Genomic DNA, 16,228 nt, shown 5'->3' on the forward strand with positions numbered 1-16,228 from the left:
GAACACAGCGATGCCCCCCATGCCCCCCAACCCCCACCGAGAGCAGATGCGCAGATGGCGGGCTCCGGGAGCCCCCTCCCCCCAAGAATCAGGCAGAGGCGACAGGATAAAATACTCTATTTACAAAACCCTCCCCCCCCCCCCAAACACGGACGGAGCGCAGGGGCTTCTCGGGCCAGGAGGCGGCGGCGGCGGTGGCGCCGCTCAGGCGTCCTTCCGAGGCAAGGCGCTGAAGCACTCGGCGACGAAGCTCAGGATGTTGCCCTGGGAGAGGAGAGCGAAGGCCGTTAGCGCCCGGCCCGCCCCCGCCCCCTGCCCCGGCCCCGGCCCGGCCCGTACCTTCAGGAAGGTGGCCACCTGCTTCTCCGAGATCCCTTCCACCCGCCCCAGGTCCTCCACCTGCGGGAGACAAGAGCATCCCTCTGCCTCGGGAAAGGCTGGCCTCCGCCCCGGTCCTCCCCCCGGGCCGCCCCCGAGCCCGCCTCACCTCCGCAAAGGGGCCGTGCAGCTCCCGCCAGCCCACGATGAGCCGGGCTTTCTTCTCCCCGATGCGCTGCAGCCTCCGGAGCTCCTTGGCCGAGCCCGTGTTGAGCAGGTCCAGGATCTTCCTGCGGCTCTCCGCCAGGAGCTCCGGGGGCACCTGCAGCAGCGCCAAGGTGGTGCGCAGCCCCTCGGCCTGCTGCTCCTGCTGCGGCTGCACCGAGAGGAGGGTAGGTGGGGGATCTCCAGGGGCTTCCTGCGGGCACCACGTGGAGCCTTCCCTTCCCCTCGTCCCCGTCCCCCTGTTCTCCGGAACACACCCAATCCATTCCCACCCCGTCCTTCAAGTACCACCCTCCAGGAAGCCTTTCCGAGCGGCTGTTCTAGCCCACCCCGCTGGCTCCCTTCTCAGAGCTCCCATGGCACTGCTGGACCTCCCATTTGGCAGCTGTTTACATGCCACCTACTTTTATCACAGACCTCATCTAGCGTTTAATTCTTCTGGTGGTTACGTTTTCTACCAACACCAGCTAGATCCCAGCCCCCAGAGCTGGGGCTAACTCATATCCTCAGAAAGCTTTTCATACATACATGTACAGGCACACACATGCACAACCAAGCTGCCAGGCTGTCTTACCTTCCTCTTCTGGCTTTCTTTCTGCAGGACATGGGTCTTGTTTTGGGATGCTGTCTGCTCCTGAACTAAAGGTGGGGATTTGAAGGCAATAATTGCGTCAAAGCAGTCACCCATCTCCCCTTTTGTTTCCCTTGTCCCATCCAGAACTTCCAACCCCCCACTTTTCCCTTTTCCTTACTTAGCTGAAGGGGTACAACCCTGTTCAAGGGTTTGGTCATGGGGACCCTTTGGGAGGGAAAGGGGCAAGGTGGGGTCAAGGAGCCATTCTCCTCTTCCTCCAATTCCTTGGGCCTCTGGCTCAGTCTGTTGGCCTCCAGCTCTTTATACTTTTCCTTCAGCCTCTGTGGGAATAAGTGAAAGAAAAGGGTGATCTAGTCTGTATCAGAACACCTGAGGGCCTAATGTAGATTTGTTTCCTGAGGGACTAGAACAGGATGTCACAAGAAGAGCTGAGATACTAAGTTCTTGGCTCTACAGCTAGAGAGGGGTGGAGTCTGAGTCAAGGTCCAGGATGAGGGAGCTGGCAAGGAGTAGGTAGGAAGGAAGCACGTGGCAGGAGCACAGAGGTAAGGAGAGCCTCAGTCCAGCCTTGAATTCTCTCCAGTCTGTACCTGAATCTCTGAGTCCTTCTCTTTCAAAGCCTTTTCTAGGGCTGTTCGTTCTCTCCGTGGTGTGCTTAAGACTGAAGTCCCTTGGCACCCCCGGGAGTCTAGAATTCGATCCAGGTTTAGCAGGCGCTCTTGCACAGCCGGTTCAAGAGTGTTCAGCTGCTTTAGGGGGCTAAGAGAATAAATGAATTTACTTCTACCTTCCTTCTCTTTCATCATTTAACAGCAAACTATCTCCCACAGCTCAATTCTTCATCTTTCCACAATTCAGTAGGTACAACAAATTCTAGTGACTCTAAGACCTTGGTTTGAGTCCTTGGTTTGCCACGAAAAGGTAACCCCAAACCCTAGACAAAACATGTGCCATAATGAATGGCACAATTACCACAGATCACTACAGGAATTAAGGCATGGGTAAGATTATCAAAAACTGGAATTGTTAACATTTTTGTGGTTATAGGACTTGGGGCCCTGTGAAGTAATGCATCAGCTGGGTCATCCAGAGCAGAAATACCAGATAAGTCACTTGGACCTTAAGTTACTGACAAAGTTACTGGTTTGGTTTTTAAAGTGAGAAAGCAACATGGGGGTCTTACACAGAACTCACTTGGGGGAACAAGGGAAAATAGCATCCTACTGGGATAGTGAATTTTTGTTTTATTTGTCATGTCTTTAATTCTGCATGGGCAGGAACCATTTTCTACTTCTTGTCCAGTTTTACAATGCCCAGCTCAGAAACTCTGTACCTAGTTCATGCTCATTCAGCACTAGGGAGCGACTGACAGCTCCTTCAAACTCAGTACAACAGGGCTGCTCTTGGATAGGCAGGCCTTTCTATAGCTGAGCCCAATACTTTAGTACAATCCAACTGGCCTCAAGTATTTGGTACAAAGGCTATGCTAAAGGGTCAGTTCATGCTTATGACAGCAATCAAAGGTTGCAGGACAGTTCAAACCAAGGCATTTTAGAGAATTAGGACCAGGTCCAATGCTGCTCCCTACTAAAAGTGGCTGATTTACCTGAAAAAGTGGGAACAGCATTTTGATCAAAAGCTCTAGCACTTATAAGCTATGTGACCTCTGAATGTCATTACAATTTCTGGGGACCTCAGTTATAAAATGGGAATAATACCATCTGCCTTGTCTGCTTCTTAGGAGTATGGTGAGGATCACATAAGAAGTATGTAAAGTGCTTTAGGCAAGCTATATTAGCTTTACTAACTACTTTTACATTTCTAGGCTGGGCTGACCACCTCATGAGCCCAAGACTAGAATGGCTCTGAATAGTTGTACTACCTAGGAAGAGATGTTAAGCTAACTGGGCCAGAGTAATTTTTCCCCTCCACTTTTGGAGAAGAAATTTTCTAGTTTATATATACACTTTTCTGTTCTCTGAACTCTTCCTCTGTCCTTAAATGGACAATAGCTCATACATGCGAATTAGATGCTTCCCTTGCAAAGTCATACTTTGCTGTATAGGTAAGCCATGGGAAAAGTTGTTGGACTTGACATCTCTAACTGCAAACCTGTATGGAACTTGTGCCTAGACCAAATCCCTGAATGCTTCCTGAGACGGCACACCCAAGGATGTTACTTTCAATGCCTAGATGCCCTGGCAGGGTAGGACAGAGATAAAGAGAGATAGGCCATGTTCTCAAGGACACTGCTCAAAGTCCTTTCTGGTGGCAGACAATGCAGCCAGCCACAACGCTGCGCACACATGTCCTCTGATTATTTTGCATAGCTTTAAAAGGATCTGCCTGTATACGCACCAATTATAATTGTACTGTTCTTATTTAGGGTTCCTGATCACATCATTGTTGTCTACTTGGGAGAGAGGATATTTGAGGGAGGACCAAATGGATGTTCCATCCCTTCTGTCTTACCTGTGTTTGGGACAGCTAGGTGGGGGCTCTGGGTTACCTGTCCCATCCTCCAGTTCCTCCTGGCTTCTAGCCCTTTTTGCTGCTGGAGGATCCATCGTTTCCTTTTGGACTAACTTCACTGGGATAAAAGTTATATGGTGAAAAGGATATCACATCCATCTATCTCTTTGCTTCCACAAATGCCTCCACAACACTACAGATATCATAATACTTAATCTCAGGCGCTGCCCTCCTTTTCCTTTCTTACCCCTCTCCTACCATACCCTTCTCACCAGGAGGCTGAAAAGTCTTATGGGTGAATGGCCGGTTGATTACTTCTTTGGACCTGGAGGCAAAGTTGAGTGATGTGACTGTATCTAGGTAGAAGCGCCTCTCTGGAGCAATGTTAGCAATGAGCACACTGTGAGCTGAACCTCCGAGGGAGTCCTAGGGAAGACAGGGAAAATGAGTCAGGATCTAGGTACACTGTCTTCAACCAGGGTCTGCCCCTATTTCCAAAGGTACAACTGCTGTCACTATATCATCCCCTCCCCTCAACCTGGGTTGTTCTCAATCCTCAGCTTGGTATAGTGGAAAAACCACTGGTTTGGGAGTTAAACGGCTTGGGTTCTACTGACAAGTTACCTAATCTCTGAGCTTCATTTTTTTCACCTGTAAAACAGGGATGCCATTTGGCCTGCCTATCTTAGAGTTAAAGTGAGCTTCAGAGAGATAATGTAAAACTATAAAGTGCTATACAAATAGAAGGGATTTTTAACAGAACTGAGAATCTTTGTCCCTCAGGAAGAAATCAGAGTGCCTCCTTTTTACACTGTTAGAATGGTAATACCAGGAACCCTTCCATTCCAGAGCAACCTAACCTGCAGCAGTCGAGTAAGTTTGCTGTCTCTGTAGGGAACACGAGGGAGGCCCTGGTTCAATGCATCTACCACCTTGCCCAGCACGAAGAGGGAGGCATTGATGGCTCCACTCTCTTTCAGTCGCAAGCCCTGGTTGCCTGTACGCCGATTGTCCTCTGAACCAGCCAGGTCAATTAGATAGAGCTTGCCCTCTCGCTGCTGGAATGGGGCAGTGCGCTCCCGCTGTTCCACCTGTATGTGAGAGGTTACTGAGTGAATGAAAATTCAGGGGCCCAACTCTGGGGCACCTTTTTCCTGTACTACCTCTACCTTTTATGACCCATCTAAAACCCAGATGACTCCTCCCACCTTCAACATGCTGACAACACTATTCAAGCCTCCCCCTCTTCAAACTCACTTTGACTAGGAGAACAGCATGGCTCCTAGAGGAGCGCTGGTTGAGCCGAGTGGCTCCCACAGTCCGGTTTCTGCTGGCTGGCAGGAAGTGTTGCTCAAAGTCAGTGAAGGAAGCAATGGGTTTTTGGGTGAGCCCAGGGATAAGGATGTTACCCCACCGATCTTCTCTGATCACTAGGTCCCCTGAAGCTGGGGCAAGCAGGTCCAACACCTGGGAAACACAGAAACAAGGCAGAATCCTTTATATGTGGCATCTTGACCTTTCATAGCTGGGCCTCACTACCATGCTAATCTACTTCCTCTGAACAAGATCTTAAGTTTCCCCACTCAAACATTCCTTCTCTTCCCCCAAGAGACCATTCTTGAATTCTCCTACCTGTCTCAAAGGTTTAGGTCTCAAATTCCAGCCTTAATCTCTCCTCACTCAGGAGAAGCCTCACCTTCTCTTGGTAGATTTCCAAATAGGACATGGAGACAGTAAAGGCCCAGGGTCGCCCTTCAGCACCCTCCTCCCGGGTAAGCTGCAAGAGGTCTTTGAGGGCCCGAGGGATAATGCCAGGCTGCTCTGGGCTGCCCAGCATTGTGTATGTCTTCCCTGCAGGAAGAAGACAAGAGGAAACAGTAACATTTCTGGCTCTCAGATGGCCTCATTATCTCTTCCTGCCCTCTGCACAAAGCCCTGGACTCATTCTACTCTTCCCTAACCTGCTCCTGTTGGACCGTAGGCAAGCACACTGGCATTCTGTCCATTCATCAAATGGCGCAGGATGGGGTGGACAAAGCCAACATAGATGTCCTGCTGGGTGCTTGTTTCTCCATAAAAGGCATCAAACCTGGAAACCAGAAAAATGGTAATTCGACTGACCAGTTAAGACTGTAGAAGAAGAGGGTATAAGACCTAGAACATAGGGATGGACATGGCAGCAGGGACGTGTGCATGAGGAGCAGCGATAAACATGGTCAACACAGCAGTCCCCTCAAGCAATGAACGTGAGTGTCCTAGGGATGCTGAAGCAGCGAGATAAAGAAGGGGGCCCAGAGCCATTACTGGTATTTGAGCGTCTCCTGACTATTTCTCCCGTTAGCAATCTCCAAGGAGCAGCTGTCCAGGCCTCGTACACAGGAACTCTCGTTGGTGCTGTTGGCCTCTTCCACAAAGGGCCTAAGTCTCACAGCCACACGAACTCTTGCCACAGCAGGGCGCCGACTGTTTCTGCCTTTGCTCAGCTGGCTACGTGTAGCACCTGAAAAAGAGAAGGTGAAACATTAGGATACTGGGACTTAATATTCTCTCCCAGCACTCGCCTTTTGATGTCTGGCTGAGTCTTCATGCCTTTTATGGGCCGGTTCTTTTAGCTATAAAATTAGAGGGCTTACCCTGTGTGACCTCTAAGATTTCTCTCTATTCAGCAAAGATGTGGGGGTTTAGAGAGTATAAAATACTTTTGGGGAATAGTTGAGGAGCCTATTTTGCAGAGTAAGGCACACATATAGAGGCATAGTGGGAGATAAGGTGGGAAAGGTATGTTAGGATGAAGAAAGTCTAGTTTGGGGGTAGCCTGAGGAGGCAGAAAACAGAATTTATTTATTGGTTGTATATGAAGAGCAAAGGAGAGGGAAGAATCAAAGTTGATGTTGAAATTTCAAGCCTGAGTAACTAGAAAGGTGTCAGTAATAGCAACACAGGAAGTCAGGAAGGTAAGCCAAGTTTAGTTTTAGATATGTTGAAATTGAGATGCCATTGGGACATCCAGATGAAGATGTCCAGCAGACAGCTGAAAATAATCATCTAGGGCTCAGGAGAGAGGTCAGAAGAAGAAATACAGATTTGGGAATTATATGAAGGGAGGCAGTGGCTAAAGTATAAAATAGTTCAATTTCACATTTCTTTATAGAATTAAATGTTAGTCCTTGATATTAAAGGGTATAAAAAAAAGGAGGAAATACAATTTACATCTTACAGATAAGGAAACATCATGAAGTAATTTGACAAAGACTTGCCAACTGTCACACAGCTAATATTTGGCAGTCATGATTAAAAAGGGCTGTAGATATGGAATCAGAAGAGCTGGGCTTGCATTCTGGCTCTGGTATTTATAATGGCTATCTGCAAGTTGCTTCACTGTCCTGCAGCATCTACATCCAGAACTCCTTCCAACACCCTTATCTCCCTGTAACGCTACAGAATGTTAAATGTGTGCTGGATTATGCATGACTGTCTCATATGATTCCTTTGTGTTAGCTCCCACTGGTCAGGAGCTGGGCAACATGGTGTAGCAGGGACTCTGGATTGTGAGTTAGATTTGGGATTGAGTACTGGCTCTGCTTCATATCAGGTCTGTGATATAAAGGAAATCAATTCCTCTCTAGGGACTTCAGTTTCCTTGTCTGTAAAGTGAAGTTTAAGGTGTTTCTAAGGCAATATTCTATTTTTAAACTGATTTAACATCATAGTCATTTCTCAATATGCTCTTCCCTCATCGAATTTTCTCTTATAATACAGAAAAATAGCATAAGCCACCAACAAAATAATCAAGTTTGACAACATGCCACATATTCCATACCCACAACCTCCCACTTCTCTGCAAAGAGGAAAGATGTGTTCTAACATTGTAATCCAAAGCCCATTCCAATTCTAACATTTTATGATTATGAAAACATAAAAATTGTAATCCTTATTGATGACTTAGTAAAATCAAAGATGTCTTCTCTTCAGTGGATAACAATCTTTAAGTAATGAAACAAGAAACATTACAACACTTAGATAACAGAGATGAGAGCTAACAAGAGAAAACATCACCATTACTTGTACCCTCTAGTCTTCAAGTGTACAGTGAAAAGGATCTACAAACACATTTATGGATGATACTTAACACTATCTTCCTAACAGCAGAATTACCAATATATGCAGAATTACCAATATATTACCAATATATGGGACAAATAGTCCCACAGGTTTACCATCCCACATTTCTTACTCTAGCTGAAATGTCTTACATATATGGAATTTTGCAATCAAAAATATACTCATGTCCATCATCTTACTAGATTTTCACTAGATCCTTGTGAGGTAGGCAATGCAAGTATTGTTTGTTTTCCATATTTACAGGAAACAGCCATTAAGTATCAGTCAGGCTCAGCATTTAATGCTCTTTCTACATTGCCTGGGAATTATTAAGAAGGAGTAAAATGGCCTGATATGTCTTTCATATCTTAAAAGATCCCAAGGGGCAGTGGACAAGAGGAAGAATATTGTTTTTATACATCCATTTTGGTCATCTTTGCTTCACCAGTCTCACCTTCCACCTCTTCCCCATCTTGCTTTTCAACTTTGTTTTGTGTATTGTTTTCCCATTTTAGATTATAAGCTCCTTGAGGGCACGGACCTTTTTCTAAATTCATATCCCCAGTGTTTAGCACACAGTAGGCACTTTAAAATATTTATTTGCTATTGATTATTTAACAGACACTGCTGGCCATGCATTGCTTTAATTTAGGGTAATTCTTCCTTGAAAGATGTAAATTTTCATTGATACAGGTAAATCTAACGCAAATTATAACCATTCCATAACTTAAATGCTCTTTAAGTTTTTGTGATCAAAATAAAATCTATTATCCTGTGACTCTTCTGGAGTTGAGCCTCCCTGAACTTGGCTACACTGGCTGTTGGACGTCATATTTCACCCATCACCTTGGCAGGATCTATCAGAGTTTGTATTCCATTGGCATAGCCTTCAAGAACCTAGGACTACTTCCACACTATAATGAGGAATCAGGTTAGGCCCTTAGTGAAGGTTTTATTGAGTGCAGGTGTGGTGTAGTGGGAAAATAACTGATCTGAGAATCAGAAAGACTGGGTTCAAATCTTGACTGACAATAGCTACATGACAAGCACCAATACCTCTTTGAGTTTCAGTCTCCTCATGTGAAAAAAGGGGATCATAACACTTACTCTGTATATGCCATACTGTAAGAGTAAGAAATAAGACACTAATCCTAATTGTGTGAGGAGACAAAAAAGATAGTTTGCCCTCTGGGACTTAGTGCCAAGAAAGATGGTTGGATTGATGGGCTCCTGTGATGAAATCCTTTATTCACTAGGTAATACACACCAAAGAGTTTGATTCAGACTGGCTCCTTTGGGGAATCAGCCAAAAAAAAAGGAAATGTAAACTTAGGCAAATCATTTTCCCTGTTTCACCCTCTGTAAAATATGACCCTTTTATTTTATGGGGTGGTTATTGGAATAAAATGAAAATATGGGACTGGACCTGTGATTTCAATGGTACAGAAAATTCCTCTACCAAAATAGACCTGTACCTTCTCTGCAGCTTCATAGCTAGTAATGTAAGGTTTTTAAGTACTTTACTTACTCATCTCATTTGGTCATCACAACAGTCTGGTGAAGTATGTGCTATTATCATCCTCAGTTTATAAATGAAAAAAACTAAGAAGTGGCAGAAGCAAGATCTGAACTCTAGTTTTGAAATCCATTGCTCTATTCACTATACCTGTAGCTGCCTCATGGCTAAACTTTCTATTTTGTAGACTCCTAGAGCATTGACAGATTAAGTCAGTTGCTCATCGTTACATAGCTGGTAGTTCTATGGGTGAAACTTTGAACTTAGGTTTTCCCAGCTCTGTAGATGGCTCTCTGTTTACTCCGCTAAGCTGCCCCATTGTGAACAAAATAGAAAATAAAGGGCGGGAAAAAGCTAATCAATCAAGAAGTATTTATTAATGTAATTGTTAATTGACCCCAAGTATTTATTGGAGAAAAAAAATTGTTGGTCCTCCTTGCCCATAACTTATACTCACCTCCCTATCTTTATTTTCTTCCCTTTCCAGAACCCAAACAACTAGTACTCCCAACACCCTTTCTCCCAGGATCTAAGAAAGTAAAGATTATAATCCCAAAGTCTTCCCTCTGAACCCTATCAAGAGGGGTCACAGAGAGAGGTCTTGGATTTAGTTCTGTCTTGAAGATCTTAAATGAAGAATGAAAAGAGAAGGGAAGAGGAATACATTAGCAGGGTGAGAGGATGGAAGGGAAAGGAAGATCAGGGAAAATTATCTCACATAATCAGGGCGCACAAAGAGAAGTCTACACAAGCAAGAAAGAAAGGGTTGAGGAAGCAGCTGACACTTGAACCTCATTTTTATCTAAACTGTTCAAAGGGAAGCATCGTTACACACACAGATACAAGTGGGCACAGAAGTACATACACACAACAAAATAGGAGGGGAAAGGGAGAAAAAGAAGGGTAGAATAAGGAAGGGATTAGTCCTAAGCAAAACAAACTCTTAGTAGGTATGTAAAAAAAAATACAATCCTTTGTGGTGGTAAAGAAGTGGAAAACTATGGTCCTTTTCAACTGTGGAATGGATGGAAAAATGATGGTATAAAAATGTGATGGAAATCTATTGTGCTTTAAGAAATGATGAAAGGGGTGGTTTCAGAGAAACCTGGACTCTGATGCTGAGTGAAATCTATACAAGCAAGTAAATTTATATAAGGAAGACAGACACTTTTGAAAGACTTAAGAAATGTGATCACCATAATGACTAATCATCATTCCAGAACTCACTATGAAACATGCTACTTGCCTTTTGATAGAAATGAAGGACTCAGGATGCAGGATGACACATATTTTCTTCTGGACATTGTCAATGTCAGGTTTTTTCTGTTTTGTTTTGAAGAGATACGGGAAACCTTAGAGATTAAGAGCCTGGACTGTAAGCTCAGCCTCCTGACATCTAATTAGTTCAGTGTCCTTTTCATTATACTACAGGTCTCTCTAAAGGTACAAGTCTAGTTTTTAGAGTCAATAAGCATATGTAAGCCTGACATATAGTAAGCACTTAATAAATGCTTGTCTACTGACAAAAGAATAAATAGAACCTGAGAGAATATAATTAAATGCTAACTTGTAGGATATGGCCCATAAATGTTACAGGTGATCAGCAGAAACCATCAGAGAGTGATCAGAAGAAATGGAATGTTTAAGGAAAGCACTGGTCCCTAATGAAAAGGTCTGCATGTCTATGGTAGGGAGTCAAGCTAGGAGACAGTACCTTACCAATCAGGAGTTTGTAAGAGGAACAAAGAATCCCAGCTGTCACTCTATCTGTGCCTGGCAACTCATTTAAATGTCTCTGAGTCTCAAATCCTCATCTCTAAAATGAAGAGGGTTGTTTCACATGCCTTCTAAGGCCCTTTCCAGCTTACTTTATCATCCTGTGATCCTAAGAGTAATCCTCTAAAGTGTCATATCTATGACAACTTAAAACGCTTAAACTTAAAACTTAAAAATGGGCTATTTTGCTTTGTGCATAGAGACAATATAAATTATCTGGTTTTCATTCAATGATTGTTAGTACTCCCTGTATTGAATATCTTCAACTTATCCTGCATATACCTTTGTTTGTACATAGTTGTTTTCATGTGGTCTTGATGGGGAACAAGCTCAAACCAAGACCTTTTCCCTTTGGATGGGAAGAGCTTTGTCACATTTGTCTGAAGGGCCCTGGGCAGTCTGGCCTTGGGGGACAGGGAGCTCCTTGGATTCCCCTTCCATTTCTCTCAGGTCAGATACTCTCTTAGGCAGATAACAGATAATAAATAGATAATCTTCTATTTAGCATTCTTTCCATATTTCTCTCTTTGATCCTATTACCAGCCACTCCAATCAGAATCCTCCCTGGGTTTGATCTTTCAAGACCATCCCTGGGACCCCAGACTACCTGGCCACACCTGGATGCTTCCCTCAGTCTTTTTCTGTATTTAAGTTCCATCTTGCCTCCATGAAGGCGCTCAGACTCTGTCTAGCTGAGATTCTATCTGGCCCGCTAGTGAATACAAACGTTATAAATGCTTATAAAGGCTCCTTAACAGTCAACCCAAAATGGCGAATCTTTAATAAACTTTGTTTTTGGGGGCCTTAAGAAGGCTAGTGTCGAATTCATTCGAGCAGGACCCGGTGTCTGTATTTCGGGGTCCCCCAGCGCCCCTCAGACCTCAACAGTCTCCCCTATTAAAAGTGAGCTCTGTGAGAGCAGGGGCTGTCACCGGCCTCTCCTGACTTACAGGTGTCTGGTTTGTCACTGAGTCCTCTTCCTCCCCATCTGTCCCACGTCAGAGCTTCCATTAGTCTTCAACTCCACTCTCATTTCTAGCTCTGGTCTAGTCCGGGATTCCCAACTCCTGAACCCCGCTTCCCTTTGGGGAGATACGGGGCTCCCTCCTTCAAGTCTCAGACCCGCGAAGGGAGGCATTAACAACCCATTCCACACTTCTCTCTCCCCACCCTGGGGGAAGGAGGGCAGAGAAAGGATCCGGGGGCGCCGGAAGGAACGCGCACGGCGTCTTCTGCGCCTGCGCCTGCACCGCGGGACCGACCCCACCTCCCTTCTCCCCATCCCCCACCCCGCGCGCCCGGGAAACCTCCAAGGGATAACCCAGAGAAGCGAGCCCCTGCTGAGGCAGCGTGGGCCATCCTCGGCCCGCAGCTGCCCCGAGCGCCCCTACCTGCAGCCGCAGCTGCCACCGCCATCTCTCGGGCTTCTGCTTCGCCGGCCGCCCCCAACCCAACTCCTCTTCCACAGAGCTGGTTCCTTTCGGCATTCGAATTCCCCGGCGGCTCCGCCTCCTCCGGTCCTTTCGACCAATGGCGAGCGTCAGGCCGGTTGAGGCGCCGGAAGGGGTGGGGTCGTCCCCAGCCGCCCTCCCCCCCCCGCCCCCGGCGGAGCCCTTTCCGACAGGGCTGCAGTTGTGGCGTCTGCGCAGGTGTGCGCCCCTGCACTCCTCCCGTCCTCGAGTCCGGGCGAGCTCCTAGGGGGCGGGCTTCGAGGCAGCCCCGCCCGTCCGCTCCCGACGGGGGCTCTTCCGGCCCCGGAGCCAGCTTTGGGCCCGGGCCCTCTTCCCTGCTCGCTGTGCTTTCTCCAGGGCCTCTGCCGCCGTCCTCCGCTCCGGCCGCCCCGTAGGCCTCTCAGGCTGGCCGCCCCGCGGACCTCCCAAGTTCCGCAGATCCAGAGCGGGGTCGTTACCTTTTCCTCTCACGCTTCTCTCTCTTCCGGACGCCCCCATCCTCGCCGTCCTCCAGCCCCAAACCTAGGCGTCCTCCTCGCTCTCCCCTCCCCCCTCCCCCCTCTCCCCTCCCCCAGGCAATCCCATGCGGAGTCCTGGGATTTCCACCTCGGTAACGTAACCTCTCCGTGGCCCAGCCCCTCCTCCCCTTCGACCCTGCCCCCACCCTGAAGCCCACCCTCAGCTTCTCCGCGCTTTTAGGGTCCGCTGGCTCAGCTCCGGTCTGGCGGACTGTCCACTCTCCTGTCATTCGGTCCAAGATCCAATGTAAAATGCGCCGGCATCTCAAAGCCTTCCTTCGTTCTTGTTACACCTTACTCTTTCTCCTTTCCCCTCCACCCGCGACGATCCAGTGACGCCGGCCCCTTTTCTGTGGCTCTCCATCTCCTGACTTCATGCGTTTTTATTGGCTGTCTGTCCCCATGCCGGGATCCTCTCCACCGTCTCCACCTCCTTCTGGCTTCCTACAAGAAGCTCTTCCCCCGTCTTCTTCAGTGCTAGCAGTGCCTTCCCTCCGTTAATTACCTCCCGTTTATCCTGTCTGCATCTTGTTTGTACTCAGTTACTTGCACGTGGTCTCCCGGGTTAGCCTGGGAGCTCTTGGACAGTAAGGACTGTGTTTTGGCTTTTCTGTACGTGCCCAACACCTTAGTACAGCACCTGGCACGTAGTAGGTACTTAGTAAATAACGATAAAAATAATTTCTAGGATTTATATGGCATTTTGAGGTTGGCAAAGCCTTGGCAAATATCTCCTTTTATCTTCACAACAATCCTGAGAGGTAAGTGCTATTGTTATCACCCCCATTCTACAGAGAAGGAAACTGAGGCAGGCAGAGGTTAAATGACGTACTAGGAAGGGACCAGGGCTGGATTTGAGCTTAGGTCTCCCTGACTCCAGGCACGGTGCTCTATCCACTGTGCTTTCTATTCCTGTCTAGGCCTGGGTAAAGTGGTTTTAGATTATTGTGCATCAGTGAATAGGTAAGCTACCCAGGACATGCATGCTAGGACACTGGTGAAGAGAGAGCTCTGTTCTAAACCACTCCCTGGGACCGGGCACAACGGAAGTCGTAACTTAAGGAGAGCATGACTGCAGCTCCACATCTTAGAGTAACATCAAGGGAGCTGAGGACATTACTAATTAGTAATGGGTGGGAGCACCTTGCTGGCTCTCATCATTCTTGCTCGTAGGGAAGTGGATTGATGTTTCTAAGTTCAGATTTGTCAAGAGCCACCACTCCACAGGATTTAGTGTTACCAGCAGAGCATTATCTTGGCTAGCAGGAAGTTCCTTCTCCCTACAATGGCACATTCACTGAGTTGATTTGTTGAACCAAAAACGAAACCAAAGGTTTCTGCTCTTCCAAGTCAGTGCCAAGGTCACCAAGCACGCTAGAGACAGAGCCACAATTGGACCTGAATTCTTTTGATTCCCAAGTCAGTGTTTTTTTAACCATTATACCATACTTCATTATTAGAAATTTAATAAACTTAATTCATACAGCAATTTTGAAACTTACAAAATAATTTTCTCCAAACTCTATGAGGTAGGTTGTATAAATATAATTTGCATAATTTTATAGTGGAGGAAAGCGAAACTGAGAGAGCAACTTGCCTCTCGTCAATCATATTGCTAGTGAATGCTTGTTTTCTGACTAAATGGTAGTCAGGATTCATAATATTTGTAGCTAGAAAGGTCCTTAAAGATCATCCAGTTCCGTGATTCTCAAACTTTTTTGTCTCAAGATCCCTTTACATTCTTAATTGTTGAGGACCTAGCAAGGAATTGCAAATTAAGGGGATGCTCATCAATTGGGGACTGGGTGAACAAGCTGTGAATCCTGTTGTGCTACAGGAAATGATGAGCAGGATGCTCCCAGAAAAACCTGGAAAGACGTTCACGAACTGAGGCAAAGTGAAATGAGCAGAGTCAGGATAATATTTTATACAGTAACAGCAACATTGTGTGATGATCAACTATGAATGACTTACTTCTTCTTAGGGATAAAATGATACAATTCTGAAGGACTTAGGATGAAAAATGCTATCCATCTCCAGAGAACAAACTGACAATCTGAATCCATATTGAAGCATACGTTTTCCTTATTTCTTTATTTTTCTTGTATTTTCTCTTTTCTTTCACAACATGACTGACATGGAAATATGTTTTGCATGTTTTGACTGCACATGTACAACATGTATCAAATTGCTTGCCTTCTCAATGTGGGGGCAGGGGAGAGGGAGAGAGAAAGTTTGGAACTCAGAAATTAAGAAAAAAGTGTGTTAAAATTATTTTCACATGTAAATTGGGGAAAAATAAAATATTAAAAAATTATTTAGGACCTCACAGAGCTCTTGTTTATCCTGATGAATATCTGGTCACTGGATTCAGAAGGCTCTGGAGGAGAAGTGAGGCTAGTGACCTGCACAGCCCTCACTCACTCAAAACAAAGTCAACTGCAAGTCATGTCATCATTTCTCTGATGGCATAGTCTTCTTCGGTAAGGAAGGACAAACACAATTCTGTGAGTACATGCAGCTGGCTGAATGGGAACCCAGCTAGCTGGGTAACTCAGCTCCTCTTCTCCTGTCTGCCTCTCCCCCCTCCCCCCTTCCTTCTCCTCTCCAAAGGAAGGTAAATTTGGATGGCCAAAAGATGCCCAGTTGACTTGGGTTTTACTGGCTAGTTTCCTTTCGTTTCGTTTCCTTACCTGTCCTGTCCTGTCCTGTCCTTTCCCTAAACCTCAAACCTACTGCACTCTGAAGGTGGGATGCCAATGGGCCCCTGCCTTAAGGCTCTTCTGGACCCTCCTAGCTTTAGAGTGATTATCAATAGTAACTGTTGCTGTTTCCCTCCCAGGCTGATGTCTTTCTTTTTCTTGACCTCATTAAAGGGGCCTTGGCTACTTCTTAAACTGGCCTATTCAATGAATGGGTGTTGCCTCATCCTAAGTGAGTACCTGCAAAGAGCATCTGGGATCATCTCCAGTTATCCTGATGAATATCTGGTCACTGTATTCAGAGGGCTCTGGAGAGGTGAAGCTGGTGACCTTGTACAGGCCTCCCTCACTCAAAACAAAGTCAAGTGCAAGTCTTGTCATCATTTCTCAGATGGCATGGTCTTCTTCCACAACAAATGATGAACACAATATGGTTATTTCTAACTGATATTTACCATATTAGAAATTAAAATATCTTACCATTGTAATGAACATAATTGTGACTTCAAGGACCCCCTAAAAGAGTTTCAGGGGGCCACCAGAGGTCTCCTGAT

At 46.1% G+C, this 16,228-nt stretch overlaps 1 protein-coding gene across 7 annotated transcripts; it reads right to left on the minus strand.

The window, feature by feature from the left end:
* Positions 1 to 100: 100 nt before the first annotated feature.
* Positions 101 to 13,309, minus strand: KIF22 (kinesin family member 22). 7 transcript variants are annotated; one of them, XM_072599097.1, is made up of 16 exons: positions 13,131 to 13,309; positions 12,395 to 12,523; positions 10,474 to 10,579; positions 5,915 to 6,110; positions 5,572 to 5,699; positions 5,307 to 5,461; positions 4,868 to 5,077; positions 4,471 to 4,701; positions 3,883 to 4,036; positions 3,611 to 3,728; positions 1,729 to 1,897; positions 1,296 to 1,458; positions 1,118 to 1,182; positions 488 to 694; positions 340 to 399; positions 101 to 264 (listed from the first exon to the last, which is right to left on the minus strand). In XM_072599097.1, the coding sequence occupies exons 1-16, from the start codon at positions 13,200 to 13,202 to the stop codon at positions 205 to 207; spliced, it is 2,223 nt and encodes a 740-aa protein (XP_072455198.1). In that variant the 5' UTR covers positions 13,203 to 13,309; the 3' UTR covers positions 101 to 204. The 7 variants fall into 7 exon arrangements, with proteins under 7 accessions (XP_072455198.1, XP_072455244.1, XP_072455236.1 ...); XM_072599143.1 differs by lacking the exon at positions 10,474 to 10,579 and having other exon boundaries at positions 13,131 to 13,276; XM_072599135.1 differs by lacking the exon at positions 13,131 to 13,309 and having other exon boundaries at positions 10,474 to 10,550; positions 12,395 to 12,504.
* Between the last annotated feature and the right edge of the window lie 2,919 nt (positions 13,310 to 16,228).

This window comes from Notamacropus eugenii, chromosome 1 (genome assembly GCF_028372415.1).
Source record: "Notamacropus eugenii isolate mMacEug1 chromosome 1, mMacEug1.pri_v2, whole genome shotgun sequence".
NCBI lineage: Eukaryota > Metazoa > Chordata > Mammalia > Diprotodontia > Macropodidae > Notamacropus > Notamacropus eugenii.